The sequence below is a fragment of the Cinclus cinclus genome, chromosome 10, assembly GCF_963662255.1.
Source record: "Cinclus cinclus chromosome 10, bCinCin1.1, whole genome shotgun sequence".
In the NCBI taxonomy this organism is placed as follows: domain Eukaryota; kingdom Metazoa; phylum Chordata; class Aves; order Passeriformes; family Cinclidae; genus Cinclus; species Cinclus cinclus.
In genome coordinates, this window is record NC_085055.1 from 8,899,295 (window position 1) to 8,918,306 (window position 19,012).

Below are 19,012 nucleotides of genomic sequence, written 5' to 3' on the forward strand. Positions count from 1 at the left end.
GGCTGGGGGAAAAAGAATAAACGAACGACACAAGGCAAAAGTCCAATAAAACTATGTTTATAAATAAAAACAAGGAGATTGGTGTTGTTTTTATAAAACCCAGTGGTTAGGGCAGGGCAAGGGGGGAGCAGTGGCCAGGGAGGCTACTGGGGACAGTGACTCCAGCGGGCTGAGGGAAGGAGAGGCTTCAGGGAGTCAGGGAGATGAACTGATGGTGCGTGAGAGCTGGAAGTGGGGCTGCAGGGGCAGTGCAGACTCCCAGGGAGCAAAATACAATTAAACTCCATCGTATAAAAACCGCAAACACAAGAGCAAAGGAGGCAACGCTTATGGAGAAAGCCACGGTGTGGCAGGAGGAGAGGGTGCCGGGGGCACCAGCACCAACAGCAGCAGAGCATGTCCATACTGTACCGTGCTTGGCCCTGGGCATGGGGAAAGGGGTGCCCCAGCCCCAGGCACGTCTCTGAGTACCCAGAAGTGGAAGGAAGAAAGGCAGGGAGCACTGGAGCAACCAGACTCAACTGTCCCAGCACACATGTGGGCAATGAGCCCAGAGGACATGGTTCAGGCTGCAGTCTTATCCCTGGAGAGCTCCTGTTGCCACCAGGCACTGCTCATACCCAGCTGGAGTGGGGCTGTCCCTGATTCGTCCCTCCCAGCAGCCAGGCCAGCAGCACTGGGCAGAGAAGGATACAGACTCATGCCCTTCAGAGGGCAAATACAGAGTGCCTCCACCTTTCTCCAAAGCATGGAAGTGAAGCAGGGCACCAGGTGTGCCCTGCCCTCGCCTTCTAACTCCATCCAGGCCCCTGAAGGTATCACATAGCTGAGCAGCAGCGCGACAGCAGGAGGGAGAAGGCCACAGCTGCCATTACCAGCCTCAGGCATGGGACAGCCCCTACAAACAGGACAGGCAGCAGGACATTGCAGGCAGGAGGGCAAGGAGCAGGATGGAAGGAGTAGAGCTCTGCCCTTAAATTCCCCCAAAGAACCCCAAGGCAGGTGTAGAGCACTGAGTCAGGCAAGAAACTCTGCACAGGCAATCACCACCTCTCTGGGCTGGATGCAGAGCTACAGCTCCAGCCCTAACGTCCGACCAAGGTGAAGGAAGGTCCGGCCACGGGGCAGTGTCAGGCTCCGACCTGGCCCAATATGTGGGCAAGAGGGAAGTGGCAGCATCTCTCCACTCCCTGGAGGCACTGAAGCCCTGGAACATTCATGCATTAGCCAAAAGGCAACTACAACGGGATTTAAAATACATATATAAGGCTGGTCCCTGCTCCCCTCTCAGGGCTGGGGGAAGGGCAGGGCATCTTCCGCGAGGGGGAGGAAAGAAGCCATCTTCAGCGCCATGCGTGCCCAGCGCCCCTGGAGCTCCGTGTCCTGCTGTCGGGCCACGCCAAGCTCCAGCTCTCCCCCCCACGGGCGGCAGGCTCAGAGAAAGTCAAACACCCCGTAATTCTTTGCTGCTTGATAGAAGAAACACAAAAGGGTGAAAAGAAAGAAAAGATGTTTAGGGTGGAAGGACTGAGGCAGCAGTGACACACGGGCAAACAGCACAGGGTGCTGGGACGGATGCAGATTAATGGGGTTAGAGAGGATGGCAGGAGGGAATTACCATCGGCAATACAAAAGTCTGGTGGCAGGATGAGCTGACAGCACCCAGCAGGCCTGCCAGGCCTGTCCTCCCCATTTGAGGAGGGATTAGAATCAAGGTTTAGTTCCATTTATTATTTTTTCCCTTTTTTCTTCTCGTTATCAAGACAAAAAAAAAAAAGAAACAAAAAAAACCCCAAAAAAACAAGGGGTGAAGCCAGGGCTGGTCCTAGGAAACAAACGACAGGGATAGAGGGGGAAAGGAGGGACAGCAGACAGACAGGGGATGGGCGCTTCACATTACATCCACAAAGAACTCACTGGGGTTGCCCATGGCCATTCGGAAGGACTGTCTACTGGCTGTCAGTTCGGGGGGCACAGAGGCCAGGTCACGGCCTGGTGGCGCCCCGGGGGGCCCCATGGCTGATGGCGGTGGAGGCATCAGCAACATGGGGGGGCTGAAGAGAGGGGGGAGGCCGGGTGGCCCGTATGACTGCTGGCTGTGGTGGCTGCGGATGCTGTGAGCCAGGGAGTGCTGGCTGCGTTGGCTGTGCTGGCTGGCCGGCACTGAGCGCTCACTGGCCGCACGCTCACGCCGCATGCTGCTCCTCGTGGTGTGGTCTGACTCGCTCCCGCTGCCGCCTGACTTTGACTCTCCGGTCTTCTCTCTCTCCTTCCTCCTCTCGCTGCCACTGCGATTGGAACCGCTGCTCCGGCTCCCTGCGAAGCACACGAGGCAAGGTTAGGCGCCAGTTCAGACAAGTGAGGAAGAAGGGACGGATGCTCCTCTAGCCAAAGGGAGGACTGCAGCACACTGGCACAGCCAGGCCCCAGCACAGGCAGCAGCGCTCTCAATCTCCCTTCAGCCGTGAGTCCCAAAACCCTTCCGAGATGGCTTCTGCCCTGGCTTCCCCCACATAGGGCCTTGCCTAAGCAGCCTTTTCCTACTGCTGCCCTGTACTGAGCAGGACATCTGCCTACCTGCAGGCATATTTTAGTCGTTTTCACTCACCTTCACTGTGCTGACTGCCTGCACTGCCCCCTCCGTAGCTGTAGCCTGGGTCAGGGAAGCCAGGATGGGGGTTGTATGGATGAGGTGGTGGATACTGATATGGGAAGGCCATAGGCCAGGGTGCAGCTCCTGGGTGGGGGAGTGGAGCCAAAGTATCCTGATCAGAGGCACCACTGGAGCCATCATGATCATGAAGAGACAGATTAGCCATGTCTGCAAGAAAGCAGAGAACAGGGGTCAATCCAAACAAAAACAGCTACATGTGGTGATGCAGTTTTCTGTCCATTCTTGCTGATGGACAAGGACAGGATATGCATGGAGACACAAGAGGTTGGCACTCCGTTAGTCAATGCCACCATTTGTGCTTCCTGGCTGAACAACTGCCAGGCTGTGGGAGTCCAAGCTGCCACTCTAATACAGAGACCAGCATGGTGGGAAAGGACGAAAGAGCTACAGCTCATCCAGCCAATTCCTTCCCCCATCTTGTTTGAGCAGAACCCAGTTCCCTCAGCACCAAGCCCTTGCCAGCACTGAAATTCAGAGCCTGGAGACAGTCAGTAAAGACTAAGACTCTGCTATGACTGCCCAGGAGAAACAATCACACAGTAGCTGACACAGTGAAGTTGGAAGCAGCATTGTCAATCTCAGCAGCAGGACAAGGGAGCTAGGATATTCTTCATCACTCCTTTAACAGGGTCTGTAGAACAAGGGGCCCAGCCTGATGGCAATGGCCATAGGTGCGTCCCCATGGTGTCAGCAGTGCTCTTAAGGACCACTACCCCTCCAACTTCTCCCTCCCACCCACGCCACATACTTCCACAGAGGTCCCCGAAGATGTAATAGCACTGCTCCGAGAAGGTGATCTTGTTCACAGTGTGTCGGATGTAGCCAGCCTTCAGCAGATTGCTGGCATATTTGCGGGACTCACGACGGTCTGTAAAGCCCTCCACATGGTGATAGAGCCAATCTACCACATCCGAACCTGCCACCAAATACAGAGTTAAATTTGGCAAAAAAGAGGAAGATGGCAGCCCTTGAGGCACTGAGCCACACTGGAGCAAAGACAAAATGGGTCAAAAGGTTCAATTTATGACTCTGGCCTAGTCAACAGTCTGTTTATGGTGACAAAGATGCTTCCTCGGACATCTGCTTGAAAACAGGCCACCCATTCCCCAGTCCCTGCCTCCGCTGCAGGTAGCATGGTCTCTTACCAATGAAGGCATTGGGGATGGTGATCTTCAGCCACATGCGGTCACGCACCTCAAGGCCTGACTCTGGGGAGGCCATGGCTTTGACAATGGTGGCCATGTCACTGTGGATGGACAGGTGAAAGTCATCGAGGCCTGTGGTGTGGATGAAGGAAAGTAGGTAGAGGTGAGAGAGGATGGAAGAGACAAGAGTGCCACATGGAGGCATCACACACAGGAGGAATGGGCCAGGGAACAATACATCGCAGACAGCCTTGGGGTACATGCTGTGTAACACCCCTTCCAGCCTTCCCATGTTATCCTTCACGTGTCAGCTGTTTCCTCTTGGGCAAAGCCCAGGCAAGAGTCACAAACTTACAACAAACTCCTGGTTTGTTGCCTCAACCAAGCTCTCTAGACCCTTTCTTCAGGCCTCTATATAGCAAATCATCCCAAACCTTCAGAAAGCAACCAAGAGCCCTGTGCTCAGGAGGACCCTGTCCCACCACAAGACTCTTTGCTCTTAGCTGCCTCCTCTATCCTGCTCTATCTGCCGTCTGGGAGGAGCTCTCAGTTGCTCCTGGGACATGATGAATCCCTCCGGCTCCACATTCTCAGCAGCTAACCCCTGACCGGTCTGAGCCTTTCCTCCACACCTGCCACAGCTCCTGATTGCACCCAGGCTCCTCTACTCTCCTCACAGAGAAAGCTGAAAAACATGATATTAATTCGCCCAGCCAGAACTCCCACCGATCAAAGTGCTGGCCTGGCGAGAGCTGCGTCCCTCCCAGTCCCTTGGCAGGGCAGATCTGGCCCACCCCAGCTGTCCCCAGGCAGATGTATTGCTCCCTTCACAGCATAGTGAAGGTGAGGAGGCCGTGCAGCGGATGCAGCACGGAGGCACAAGGACTTACGTTCAGTCTCTGGGATGGAGCTGGTGATGGAGGAGCTGGTGGAAGTGATTGTGCTCATGGATGGACTCATACCGTACGCTGGGTAGGTGCCAGTCATCGCTGCTGTGTGAGACACCCAGGCTGCCGGGTCAATGGGCCGGATGGGCTCACCTGCATTGAAGAAAGAGTCAGTCAGTAGTTGTAAGAAATTATCACCTCATCAAAACAACCTCTGGGAAGGGACAGGGACTCAGCACAGCCCATTCCATCCCCAGTATTTGCCGGGACTCACCCGGATCGGAGCATGGAGAGTCTGGCCCAGCCCAGATCCGCTGGGGAGCAACTGGGAGAGAAAGAAGAGAGGGAGGGTCAGCAGGAGAGGTGCAGAGGGAGAGATCCCCCTATAGCTTAAGGGGGGTTTCTCTTTCCTCTGGCGCCCCGAGCAAGTGACCTCCCTGCCCCAGTGAAACGCGTCCCCAGCGTGATGTGGGAAGGAGGGCTGGGCTTATGGGCATTTTGGTATGGGAATAGGACATACCAGCCTCCTAAAAGGAGAGCTGGAACCTGATCAAACCCCAATTCAGTGCCCCATGGAGTCACACACACAGAGGAGGAAAAAGACAACAACCAAGTAAGTGCTTAAGGCAGGGCCCTCACATGAGCTGGGTACCAGCGCTAAGGGTGGGTCAGCTATCCACTTACTCCTGGGTAACGAGAAGCAGCCCCGCGGACTGGGGTCCCAGCACTTGGCCACTGTCAGGGTGATGGGCCTGCAACAAAAAGCTGAGAGTTAGAACCAGAGCACAGTAACACAAACCCCTGCATGATGGGCAGATGCTGTGTGCCAGCTCTCTCCTGGGAGACAGGGAGAAGCTGCCAGTAAAGCGACCTTGTTCCCCTCCAGCTATGGGTTTCCCTAGTGACATGAACAAAATGATGTGACCCTGCTGAGAGTTGGTGATGACCCAAATAGAATCAGAGAATCACAGTACAGTTTGTTATGGAAAGGATTTTTAAAGGTCATCTAGTCAAATTGCCCTGCAATGAGCAGCAACACAGCATCCCCACAAAAAAAAAGGTGCACAGACCCCAGTCCCCCACAGTTCTGTTGGCTGCAACTCTTGCATTGGACATGAAAACCAACAATCAAAGCAACACCAAAATCCTATGCTCTGAGCTTCTGCAGAGGCACCGGCAGAGGTGGCTGGAAGATACAACTCGCACACCCCATGCACAAACTGTGCAGATGTCCCTGGATGGAAGGAACAACCCAAGTACTCACCCCGGCTTGTGCACAATCTCCCTCAGCACCCGTACAGCATCATCGTTGCTCATGTTCTCAAAGTTGATATCATTTACCTGCAAACAACACAAAGAGGTGAGTCCCAGAGATGTGACCAGAGGCTGAGCTCCCCACCCAGCTCAGCAGTGACTCAGCTTCCCTCTTCCAAGCACAGCTTCCTGGGTTTAGCCTGCCAAAGTTCTCAGGGAGGCTTCTGGGTCCTTCCTTACTGCTTTCCCAGACCCAAAGATAGAGATATGTGGGTGTGAAGTACCTGCAAGAGCATGTCTCCTGGCTCAATCCTGCCATCAGCTGCCACAGCACCTCCCTTCATGATAGAGCCAATGTAAATGCCTCCATCCCCACGCTCATTGCTCTGTCCCACAATAGAAATGCCCAGAAAGTTGTATTTCTCTGCAGGGATGGAAAGAGAAAGAAGTAAGTCACCCAAAGCATCAGGCACAAGCAGACCTAATTTCAGTAAAACCACATCCCAATGATGGTGATTTGCACCACTGTCCCAAAGATGTCCTGGGACACACGAACTCTCGAGAGACAATTTCTACAAGAGAAGCCAATCTCATCGCTCCTTCCCCATGTGTTCCCTTTGCCCCCTCCCCAGTTCCCTCTCCATGACCCAATCTCACTCTGGAAGGACTGCAGGTTCCAGGCACACTTCCCACTCACCCATATTCAGCGTGACTGTGATTATGTTCAGGGACATGGTGGAGTCTGTGATGCTGCTGAAGGACGAGGACTGCAACATAAGCAAAACATGAGATGTCCTCCTGTGCCTCAGTAAAATTCCCAGCCCTGGATTCCTCCACTTCTACTTTCCTTCCTGCCCCTCCTTGTGGCACCACAGCCACCACCCACAACTCCAGTCTTAAGCATGGAGCTTTGCAGAGCCAGAGAAAAGCCATGGTCCTTACGACCTCTCTGCAGCTGGGACAAGGACTGTGGTCCCGGCTCTTGAGGCTACTTGTAAAAAATGTACAGCACTTTTTGAAGTCTCAGCACTTGGGCACTCATCCAAAGCCATGCCCACTGCAAAAACAGCTGAATCCCTGAGAGCCCACTCTGACCTGCACTTCCCCCCCCTGCAGGATACCCAGCCCCTCCCTGGGTACCCGCTCAATGCGTGGAGCCTTCTGTTTCCGCCGGCGTCGCTTGTGCCGCCTCATTAGACGGGAAGCACTGCTTTGCTCTGTTGAACTGCTAAACCTGCAGGCAAAAGCAAGAGTCAGCTCTTCTGCTGCCAGAGGACTGCAGGGGCAGAGGGGAGAACTTGCACATGGGGGACAGATAGTGGCAGAAAGGTCTGCTGGTCTGAGCCCAGGACTACTGTTCCCTGCCAAGGCATGTCTCTGTTCTGGGAGTCAGGGGGAAATGAGTGTTTCCCCAAGACCCAAGCTGTCCTACCTGCTGGTGGAGTCATCTTCATCTGAATCAAAGAAGCTGGTGGTCTCCAGCTCGCTGCTCATGAGCGTGGAGGAGCTCTCGTACCCACCCAGGTCTCGGCGTCGCTCTCCCTTCACTGTCCCATTCACCCTGGGTGCTGTGAAAAGACAAGGCTCAGTGGGCTTGAGACAAACCCTTCCTCTATGCAGGATTCATGGCAACCTCCTCAGAACAAATCTGGCCATTAGTCAATCCCATCTAGCGCCAAATAACTCCTAGTCTACCCTGGGATCAGATCCATCCCCTGTGGGATACCTCTTCTATCACTACATGATGGGGAAGAAACTGATGGGCCAGTAGGAACAATGCTGCTAAACTTGTGGAAAACTTGCAGCTGTTTCCTTGGTAGAGGAAGAAATAGCACAAGTGACAAGGGTAATGCTCACTCTGCTTCTCAGCTAAGAAGACAGAGGCACAACTGTCTCCTGCTCTTGGGGCTTCTACAGGAGCTATGTCCTTTGACCCCAAAGGGTTCAACACCAAGTTCTTATGTAACACAGGTGTTAGGTCCTGCCTCAAATGTGAGGCTATAGCCCTTCTAAAAGCCACAGAATAGCTCTTTTGAGCTGGGAAGGTTCTGCAGAGCAGAAAAAGCTGTCCCAGGTCTGGAGCTGGTACTTCCACCATGCCCCAGCCATGCCCCTGCAAAGCTCTCACCATGTTATCAACACTCACCATGCTCAGGCCCATCAGTCCGACGAGGTCGTTCCCTCTGCGATGACACCACCGAGTCTGTCTCTGTCTCATTGTCCAAGTTTTCCCGGCTCCCCCCAGTGTTAGGGCTGTGATAAGATAAAAGCAACAAATATGTTCAACAGGGAACAACCTGACAAGATTCTCTCTCCCTCTGTCCTGACCAACACAAGGTTCCAGCAATCAGCTGTCTCCTTCCTGAGGGACAGAAACAACCACAGCACACCTGTGAGTGCAGGGCGAAGGACTGGGGATGCTGTGCTGGCTCTTTTGCTGCATTATTTTCAGCATGCCCTTGTCTTTTGAATAACACAGCTCCATTTCAAATCTGCTCCCAGCCCCACTCTCCATCCCTCTTGCTGGCTGTTATCCCTGACAATTTGGGTAAGAGTGTCCCAGCCTGGTCTGGGATGCTGGCCTGGATTACAGCAAACACACCATGTGTCCCTTGGAAACCAGAACAGATGTCCATGTAACTTACTGGAAAGAGGGGGGCCTGGAGTCTCCAATTCCTCCTGTGCGCTCCATGGAGGGTGGCAGCTCTGTCTGGTTATCAGCACAGACTGAGCCAGCATCTGAATGGGAACCCTCTGCAGACACCAGCTGGAGGGATGAGAGACAGAAAACAAAACTGAGAAAACATTTTTAAGAGTGGTCAAAGGAGCCAAAAGCCTGCCTTGCCCAGGATCTCATTTCTGGCAGTTGACAACAGCAGATGCCCAAGAGCAGGTACGGAACAGGCCAAGCATGTAGCAACATTTCCACCCTAGGCCTTCCCAGACACTGGTTATTTGTGGCTCAGGAATTCCTGACCCAGCAGTGAAGCTCGGGTGGGTGACAGCCATGCCTGGAGACTCTGACATCACCTGCACATCCACACCACACACTCAGGTACCTTTAGCATACATCCTGCAGCAGGGACTGGATTCCCTCAGTTCTCACACTGGAAAAGGCAGTTACAAGTCATTCCCTTCCTCAGCTCTAGCAGCCTCAACACTTCTGCCTTCAAGCTGTGGGACCCAGCAGGAGTTTCACCTTCCCAACCCTCAGAAGCTGGGGATAACAGAGCTCAGGGCCAAGGCTGGCTTTGAAACAGACTCCTGAAACAGGCTCTTTTTCTGGCTTCCATATGTACTTTGCAAACTTCCAGCCTTATTCCAGGTGTTCAGCTTATTGGCTTGAGCACAATTTTCAGCCAGTCTCCAGAATGGTCAATGGATTTCCTGGTGCAGAAATTCAAGAAAGGGTTAAACCCTAGAGACTCTTTATACCTCAGGCACACCAACACACTGTGATTCTGGGTCTATAATAAACCACCAATTTCAGGCCTCAGGGAGTGAGCTGGAGACTCTCCCAGGGACCATGGGCTTGCCAGTGGAATGAAACAGAGGACAGCCTAAATGAGCCATTCCCCAGTATTGCTCTGTCCAGATTTGCACTCTTCCTTACTTTCAAGCTGTAATGAACTGGGCTAATCCCAACAGTGCTAAGCAAGAAAGCAACAAAAAGCCTTTCTTTATAGAGGCATTCAGGACCTCCAGAGCACACAGAATCACTAGCTTGGAAGAGACCTTCAAGATCATTGAGTCCAACTCAAGATCACTGACTTGATAGAGCAGAGGTGACAGGGACCAGAAAGGATCTAAGAGAGATGAGGGATATTCACTGTTGCTCAGGACAAAAGAAACATGAAACATAGGCTGGAAGAAAGCTGATAGCTGCTGTCCAAACCACAACACCCAGTGTAAATTCAGAGACAGTGCTACTGCTTGCTGGTGAGGGAGCCACATCTGCATGGAGCCAAGAGCAGATTCCAACTCAGATGCTAGATGCACGTTTATACATGTCTTGAATGCTTCCCAGCATCACTGATGGAAGAGCTGTACCCTGCCCACCTTCAGGAACTGGGGAAACCCTCATAAGGGGGGAATGGACCCCACATATCATCATTAACATAGCAGATGAGAGGTGTACTGCCAGAGACATTGGTAACAGAGACAGGGATGCAACTGGGGCAAGGAAGACAGGGCAGCCTTGAAAAAGCCAGAGCCAAGGCAACAGACAGGGCAGAGAGCAGCCTCAGGTGTCAAAAGCTGCAGAGCCCGTCCCACAAGCCCCAGGACAAACCCAACGGCTCCTGCTCTCACAGTTGTCTAACCAGCTCTTGTCTCATGCTCAGGTCAGCTTCTCTCCCTCTAGCAAGCCTCAGGCACATGCCTGGCTCTGCTCCTGGCATCTTCCTGGTGACTTGTCTTCCCAGGACACATCCCACTCCCTAAGGGCCACATCCCTACTCTGGTAGCCACTGCCCGGGAGCATAGGGTTGAGAAGATGCTGAAAGTGGCCAGCATTGCCTAGGAAAAAGTCACTTCATGTTTGAAAATCTCAAGCAAATGATGAAAAACATCAAGCAAATAGATCGGGACAGAAGGAACTAGCTACAGGCAGCTGTCAAACAGCAGTGAGGAGAGCTGAGGGGGTGTTCCCAAGCAGTCGGGACTGATGCTATCTTCCTCTAACACTCCCAAGACTGGGATTTCCTCCCAGGAAGATTTTGATAACCATCCTGCACTTTTCCTGCCTCTTACACTGTCAGAAAATACTCACTTGGATTCCAGTCCCCATGTTTCCCTGTTGATAAATTAGTACTGAGTTCTTAAAATAGCATCATCCCAGCCTGTATGTTAGAAGCAGCAAAGCAAGTGCTCCCCTCTCAGCCCCCAAACCGTGCATGGACTAGGAGACTCTCAGCAGAGATTGAAAAAGGGATTATGAGGTGCACAAAGGCCTCTGGGACTGCCACTACCCTTCATGCACAAGAGCTGGTAGTGATGTTCACTCTGGCCACCAGTTCCCTGCAATAATCCAGCCCAGCAGAGCAGCAGCATGGTGGTCATACCAGAGAGACCCACACCAGATCTGTGCCACTCACACTGAACAACCAGGGAGCTCCTACAAGGAAAGCCAGCAGCTGCATGGATACATGGATCACAAGGAAAAGCACACCAGATTAAAAAGGAGCACTGGAATGGATTTAGAGACTCTGGGACTCTCCATAGGGCAGGTGAAAGCAAAAAGCAGCTAGAAAGGGTGGGGAGACATCTTGGGGCAGATGCAGCAGCAGTGGGATGGATGCAGAGGAACATGTGGGGCCAAGAGCTGGACACAGGCTGTTTTCCGAAGGGCCTGGATAACCACTAGAGGGAGGACAGCAGGCGTCCGGCACAGCTCTTTGTGCAGGAGCCTAGCACAGCCTTTCTTCCCTGCTCCAGCCTGCACCCTGCTCCCCTGCCTGGAACCCCAGCAGCAGCTGTGTCGGCAGTGCGGTACCTGCCTACCCCATCACTGTTTGGTGCAGGGATAGAAGCAGAATTACGTCTGACCTAGCCTGATTTGCCGAGGATTTTTACTGTTCAGGTTCTGTTTAGAGGCCTCTAAAAAAAGGCACTAGAGTCTTGGCTTTGCTCCTGGTGGAGACTCTCTCCCCACTAACAGAGGGTCCCTGTGGGAACAGAGGGAAGCATGCAACCAGGGAGCAGAGCATGTGCATGGCATGGTACTGAGGAAAAAGCTTGTCCTGCAGCTGCCCAGGCAGTACCTTTAGTCTTCAAGGCAGTCAAATCCAGTCCACTTCACCAGCACTAAAGTCACTTTAAGCCCTTTGTGTCAGTCACTGGAGTGGGACTTTCCTTGGAAAGCTGACCCTGCCATAGGGGCACAGGGGTTATGCTGTGGACAGGCCACGACCATGATCTCTGCTAGGCATCAGTTACCATAAGCTCTTCGTAGAGGTATCCCACATCTTCCTTGGCACAGGGGACCCAGCATCACAGAGTCCCCTCTCCACCTGAGGAACTGGAGTGTGGGGATCCAGCTCATCAGCTTCGTGAGCAGCCAGCACACCCACAGTACTGAGCAGCCCCTGTGCCTTACTTGGCACTCCACATCCAAACGGTGTTTTTCAGAGAGGGCACAAACAGGCTGACAGACCCCGAAGCAAGGGGCTTGCTTACCCACGACACCACCCGGCCGTTGAAGCAGGGAAGCTTGGCATTGTCATCCGAGATCTCTTCTTTCACCACCCTGCAGAGGGGAGAGGAGGCAGTCAGAGCTGGGTTCAGGACTTCAAAGGAAAATGAGACTTTCTCAAATGGGTATTTGCACACAACACCAGGCAGCCCAGGCTTGGGGATGGAGCAGAAGAAGACTGGCAGCTCTCTCCTGCTGCCAGGCCATAGGTTCCTGTGCCCACAGCCATGACAGGCAGCCTGAAGAAGAACCAAAGACAGAACAGCCTTTTTATGTGCATGCAGCTGTTTCATCCCCCAGTTCACATTTTAATCAGTAAAACCAAAATTCAGGTGCATATCATAGAATCACAGAATTGTTTAGGTTGGAAAAGACCTTTAAGATCATCAAGTCCAATCATTACCCAAGCACTGCCAAGGCCACCACCAAACCATATCCCCAAGTGCCACATCTACACAACTTTGAAATACCTTCAGGGATGGTGACTTCACCACCCCCCAGGCAGCCTGTTTCAGTGCTTGACCCTTTTGGTGAAGAAATGTTTCTAATGTCCAATGTAAACCTCCCCAGCACAACTTGAGGCAATTTCCACTTCCTATCTGGGAGGAGAGATCAATCCCCACCTGGATGCAACTTCCTTTCAGGGAGTTGTAGAGAGTGATAAGGTTCCCCCCCGAGCCTCCTTTCCTCCAGACTAAACGTCACTAGCTCCCTCAGCTAATCCTCACAGGTCTTGTGCTTCAGACCCTTCCCCAGTTCTGCTGACCTTTTTTCAACATGCTCCAGCACCTCAATATCGGTCTTGTAGGGAGGGGCCAAAAACTGAACACAGGGTTCAAGGTGTGACCTCCCCCGTCCCAAGTACAGGGGACACTCACTGCCCTGGTCCTGCTGTCCACACTACTGCTGACACAATGCCATTGACTTTCTTGGCCACCTGAGCACATGTTGCCTCATGTTCAGCCACTGTCAACGAGCACCTCGAGGTCCTTTCCCACCAGGCAGCTTTCCAGGCTGCTTTCACCCAGCCTGCAGAGCTGTGTGGGGTTGTGACCCAGGTGCAGGACAGAGCACTTGGCTTTGTCAAACCTCATACAACTGGCCTTGGCCCGTCGATCCAGACTGTCCAGATCTCTCTGCAGAGCCATCCTACCCTCCAGCACATCAACACTCCCACCCAACTTAGTCATCTGTGAACTGAGTGTGCCCTCAATTCCCATGACCAGATCATTGATAAAGATATTACACAGGACTGGCCCCAGTACTGAGCCCTGGGGAACACCACTGTGAGCAGCCAATGGATGTAGCTCAATTCCTGACAACCTCCTGGGACCAACCATCCAGTTTTCTACACAGAGAACAGTGCACTTGTCCAAGCCATGAGCAGCCAGTTTCTCCTGGAGAATGCTTTGGGAAATAGTGACAAAGGCTTTACTAAAGCCAGGTAGACAACAACCACAGTCTTTCCTTCATCCACTAACTGTGCCACATTGTCACAGGAGATCAGGTTGGTCAAGCAGGACCTGCCTTTCTAAAACCCATGACAGCAGGGTCTGATTGCCTGGATGTTCTGTACATGCCCCATGATGGCACTAAAGATAATCTGCCCCATGACCTTCACTAGCACTGAGGCCAAGCTGACAGGTATGTAGCTCCCTTGGATTCCCTTTCTGGCCTTCCTTGTAGATGGGTACCATATTTGCCAACTTCCAGTCACCTGGAACCTCCCTGGTTGACCAGGACTGCTGGTAAATGACAGTGACTCATTGAGCACTTCCACCAGCTCTCAGTATCCCTGGGTGGATCCTATTTGAACCTGTAGACTTTTGGGTGCCTTAAGTGGCACAGCTGGTTGCAGACCATTTCGTCTTGGATTACATGGGCTTCATTGTGCTGCCTGTCCCCATCTCCCAGTTCAGAGGGCTGGGTACCCTGAGAACAGCTAATCTTGCTATTAAAGACTGAGGGCAAAGAAGACATTAAGTACCCCAGCCATTTCCTCATCCTCTGTCACTGTTTCTCCTCATATCTAATAAAGGATGGACATACTTCTTAGCCCTCATTTTGTTCCTGAGATTATTTGTAAAAACATTTTAATTCTCTTTAACAGGAGTAGCCAGCTAAGTTCCAGCTGGGCTTTGGCCTTTCTAGTTCCTCCTGTATAAACCCATAACATCCTTGTAGCAATCCTCAGTTGCCTCCCCCTTCTTCCAAAGGTAAAATACTTTATTTTTCCCTTAGTTTGAGCCAAAGCTCCCTGCTCAACCAGGCCACTCTTTTTTCCCACTGGCTTGTCTTTCAAGCACATAGGGACAGCCTGCTCCTGCATTTTTTAGATTTCCTTCTTGAAGAATATCCAGGCTTCCTGGGCTCCTTTGCCCTTCAAGACTACCTCTCAAGGGACTCAGCCAACCAAGTCCCTAATCAGACCAAAGTCTGTCCCCTGCAAGTCCAAGGTAGCAGTTCTGCTGATCCCCCTCCTTACTTCTTGGAGAATCAAAAACTCTTATGTTGTGATTGGTGTGCACAAGGCAGCCTCCAGCATCAATCACCCACCAGTTCTCTGTTCACAAACAAGAGGTCCAGTGCATGCCTTCCCCAGCTGGCTCCCTCACCCACTCTATCAGGAAGGTCTTCCACACACTCCAGCAACCTCCCAGACAGTTTCTCTGTACTGTATTTCCAGCTGACAGATTTCTACCAGTTTGCTTATTTCTAAAGAAATACATAATTTAAAGCCTCTTTAGAATGATCTGAAAGAACCACAAACTATGCCAGAGATTTCTAACAGATGAAAGTTAAATACATTAAACATGCTGCCTACCAAATAATACTGTTGCTTTTTAATTACTTACATAATAATTCAACATCACTTCAAGCTTTATAGTTGTGCCATAATGTCATGTCCCTGCATTACACAGCTATGTTATTATCACCCTTCATAGTGAAAGAAGCACTAACTTTGTTTTGGTTTTTTTCCCAGGAGTAAAAAACACAAAGCAAAAAACCCCACCAGTTTTCTTTAGAGCAAGTTTACTTTTTTAAAATTTTAAATATCACTGGACCCCTAAATATTTGTTCCACAGAGAATCTACAACCAAAAAAACTTGTGAATTCAGAAGATTCAATTACTACTGTCTTTGATAAATCAAATACCAAAATAGGCTTTAACAAGCTCATTTCCTTTTCTACCCAATGGCAACCTTTTAAGCACTTTTATTTAATACAAAGATATATTACAATTAGTTTGTGATACTATATTCCCCCTTCCAAGCTGTATCTAAGGGAGCTTGACACATATTATGTTTAAAACATGAAGTAACTAAATAGTGAATAAATTATGTTTGGGGAGAAAAAGTCCAACAAAAAAAGAACAAAGAACATGAAACCAAGAGAAATTATGTATTAAAAGTAAGTAGATTTTAAGTATCTAACATTACTCAGAAGTGGAATCCTATCAACAGCTCTGAAGGGTCCCCAAGCCAGTCCCCAACTCATGGAGAATCAAAGAGGATGCACAAGTGGGACACGGACCTGTGACCCATTGCCCCAGAGTGTCATCAAGTCATAGCACACTGGGGCTTGGAGAAACAGGTGCTCTGGGCTCCTGGCTGCGCTCCCTGGTGTGCCAACAGCTGCCCCAACTGCCCCCAAAAACGGGACACAAGGCTTGCCAGCACTCACAAAGCATCAGCAAAAGGCAAACGAACAGTGCTGGAAGCCTAGACCTGGGGAGCAGGCTCGCTCCACCCTGCCAGCCCCACTGGTTGCACCGGTGTCACACATGCTCAGCAAAGGGCTGTCCTACAGGGTGAAAGGCAGCATGCTGTCAGCCCTCTGCTGACACTCACAATCCCTGACAAAACTGGAGAGCCAGCAAAGGGACTGAATAAAGGCTACACATCCCCAGAAGACACAGATGTGGAGGTGATGGTTTGAGCAGTCTAATACACTCTCAGGATGTGTGTTAATTCCTCTTGCACAGATGGAAAAGCAGGAAAAGCAAGAAAGGAGCAGTGATGATGGATTAAAACCTTGCTAGCTTAATGCTTCTTCAACATGTTCTGTGCCAGCCTCTGCCCAAAGCCCCTGCAGCCCAGATGAATGCCAAATACAGGCAGTCCCCTTGGCACCTTGTATGGTGCCACATCAGACCTGTCCAATGCAGGTAAGTTGTTGTCTTTTCACTTCCAAGTGCACACACACATGCACCCTGCCCTGGCTGCCCTAGCATCCATTCATACTGTCGCCAGCAGCCTGGACTGCATCCAATTCCTAGAGAGAACTTCAGGCAGAGCCAATTTTCAGTGCTACATGCTGCCTGCTCAAGGATACAGAGCCCTGCCTGTGGGTGAAGGGACAGGGTGATATATTTGCTGGGTCAAGGTGACCAACCGCTCAGCACAAGTCAACTATTCCACTTACAGTGGGGACAGAGGAAACCAACCCCAAGACCCACCCATTCAGCCTCAGCTGCAATGCCGGATGGAGAACAAGCTCCCTCTGTCCTGAGAGCTGGTCCCTCCTCACTCTTATTACCCTGCGGCTGCCCCAGACATCCCAGGGGTCAGCTCCACCCCGGAGCAGTTTTCTCCCTCCTTCCCCAGCCACTACGTTATTTATCACTATTTATCACCCAGATGCCAGAGCACAATGGATTATATATTTAGAATCTACAGAGCAAAACCCGATAGCGCTGGAGTCAGGCACATGCCGAGGAGGAATATCTCTGCAGCGCTGCTCACATCTGTCACCCCTCGCACCATCCCAACTATTCGTGCCCTGCATTCCTTTCCAGCCTCAGATTGAACTGAAGTCTTCCTCCTCCCTTCCTTTCCAGCCTCAGCCCTAGCTGCAGCCTTCCTCCTCCCACCTTTCACCACTCTTCCAGTCACACTTCTCGCACGGACACGACCACAGGTTCACACGTCAGAAGCCACCGAGCGAGCAGCCTCCGGGGGAGCTGTGAGCAGTGCCACGTTTCTGCTCCGAGCTTGAACGAGGAGGCAGCCATGAGATGGAACTGTCCCGCGGATGTGCTGGCAGGGAAAACCATCCTGTGAACGTGCTGGGAACAGCTCCCACCTGATAGGGTCTGAGCCCGGGAATCCTGAAAGAGCAGACTCAGAAGGAGTTCAGGCTCACTCGGTTCTCACCAAGCCTTTCTTTTCCCAGAGCCTAGGGAAAACATCTGCCTAAGGGTGATTTCAAAGGGACTGCTTTGAGTTTACTGTCAGGTTTTGAATGCTCCAATGTCCTGCTGGGGGCTGGGTACAACACGGCTTAAGAATGGTGGCCAGGAAACTCTTTCATGCGGAGGCAACCCCAGCCTTGCCCAAGCGAGTGCAAATCCAGGACCCTTGGTGCTGCTGCCCTGCCCAGAGAATTGCCCTGCAGCCGGACACTCACCAGCCCCTTCTCATGCTGAGGCCAAGCAGACATGCCGAGGCCAAGCTGCAGCTCAGCGCCTGGGCCACAGGCCCAGCGCTCCCCAGCACTCATCTGCCTTGAATTTTCCAACAAAGAGACCTGCGGGTGGGAGGAAGGAGGGAGGGTTACAGGGGAGGCAGGCCGAGTGGGCGGATGATTCCACGCCATCCCCAGTGACACGGGGCCAAGCCGGGGGAAGGAGGAGGAGGAAGAAGAGGAGGAGGGGAGGAGGCTCTGGCTGCGCAGGAGCCCGGGGTGTGCGGAGGGGGCTGCCAGGGCTGACACAAGCAGCACATCTGCTCCCATGCAGCTGGGGGAGGGGAAGGGACAACCCCGGCAGCAGAGCGGGAAGCAAAGGAAACCCAGCTCCAACCCTGGCTCCATCCCTACCCTCCCACCAGCTCCTCCTACGGAGCCAGCAGACCCTCTCCCCACGGCCTAGGAAGATGCCACGCTCCCAGTTTCCCTCCTGCTGCCTTGTCGGCAGGAGCAGCTGGCAGCCTGGAACATGGATGCAGAGCCGGGTGAGGGACAGGCAGGCAGACACTGCCTTCTCCAGGGAGTTCCAGCCTGGCTCAGGAAATTAGAGGGTATTTTATATCACAGAGTCATGTCCTAGGAATGAAGGGAAGGTGGGGAACAAGAGAGTGTGTACAGGAGAGAAAAGAGGCCATAAACCCCAAGCCGCAGAGACGGCTGCGCCATGTCAGACCTCGGCTGCGCACACATCACCAGCGCAGCTGCTCTGCTCCAGCTTCCCCGTTTCCCCTCGGTGGCCTCCAGCCTGGCTGAGGCTGCAGATACAAGCAAGTTTCTAGCTTCAGCCAGCTCTGCTCTCTCCTGAGCAGCATCCGCTAGCCATAGCAAGGTCCCTGCGAAGAAATCTGATGGAGTAATGCAAGCCCAGCGAAAGAAGAAATCCAAGAGGCATGGACAAAGGCTTCTACAGGCTTGGAGCTCAGCAGAAATTACTGCTTGTCTCTGGCAGTTCTGTCCCCCAACTTGCCTATCTAAGGGGTTGCATCAGGGAGGGTACTCAGAGAGAAGAAATCACAGATGTGGTGGCAAACACAAAAGCTGGATATGGCATCAGAGGGGGCAATACTAAGAAGGGAGTTAGGGATGGGGACCTCTCAAGCAAGTTGGACAGCTTGATAGCCAGAATGAAAAAGAGGGGACATGCAAAGATTGAGAAGACAACTGAGCAGTGACATTTTCCCACTAAAAAGATGCAAAGTTAGTAGAGCAGATGAAAGAAGTAAGATGTCTCCTCAATTATAAAGAGGAAAAATCTTTACAGAACAGCAACATTCTTTCCAACAGTGCAAAGCCCTGAAACTCAATTATAAACAATCTTCTGTTACAACATTCCAGAAGTGCACAATTAGGTTGGTCATTCCTGTAACCTTAACAGCCCCCATCTCCTACA

General features: G+C 52.0%; 1 protein-coding gene across 1 annotated transcript in view; it reads right to left on the reverse strand.

Annotated features, from left to right (window-relative positions):
* Window positions 1-41: 41 nt before the first annotated feature.
* DVL3 (dishevelled segment polarity protein 3) overlaps window positions 42-19,012 on the reverse strand; it is a 33,726-nt gene continuing 14,755 nt past the window's right edge. Inside the window, exons 2-17 of the mRNA XM_062499140.1 lie at window positions 12,138-12,207; window positions 8,606-8,727; window positions 8,107-8,213; window positions 7,393-7,528; window positions 7,101-7,194; window positions 6,658-6,727; window positions 6,245-6,384; window positions 5,971-6,047; window positions 5,391-5,458; window positions 4,981-5,031; window positions 4,710-4,859; window positions 3,820-3,951; window positions 3,423-3,590; window positions 2,609-2,821; window positions 1,918-2,316; window positions 42-1,466 (exon numbers count right to left, since the gene is read on the reverse strand). Coding sequence (XP_062355124.1) covers window positions 1,435-1,466; window positions 1,918-2,316; window positions 2,609-2,821; window positions 3,423-3,590; window positions 3,820-3,951; window positions 4,710-4,859; window positions 4,981-5,031; window positions 5,391-5,458; window positions 5,971-6,047; window positions 6,245-6,384; window positions 6,658-6,727; window positions 7,101-7,194; window positions 7,393-7,528; window positions 8,107-8,213; window positions 8,606-8,727; window positions 12,138-12,207 — 2,029 coding nt within the window. The 3' untranslated portion in view covers window positions 42-1,434. The remainder of the gene's footprint in view (window positions 1,467-1,917; window positions 2,317-2,608; window positions 2,822-3,422; window positions 3,591-3,819; window positions 3,952-4,709; window positions 4,860-4,980; window positions 5,032-5,390; window positions 5,459-5,970; window positions 6,048-6,244; window positions 6,385-6,657; window positions 6,728-7,100; window positions 7,195-7,392; window positions 7,529-8,106; window positions 8,214-8,605; window positions 8,728-12,137; window positions 12,208-19,012) is intronic.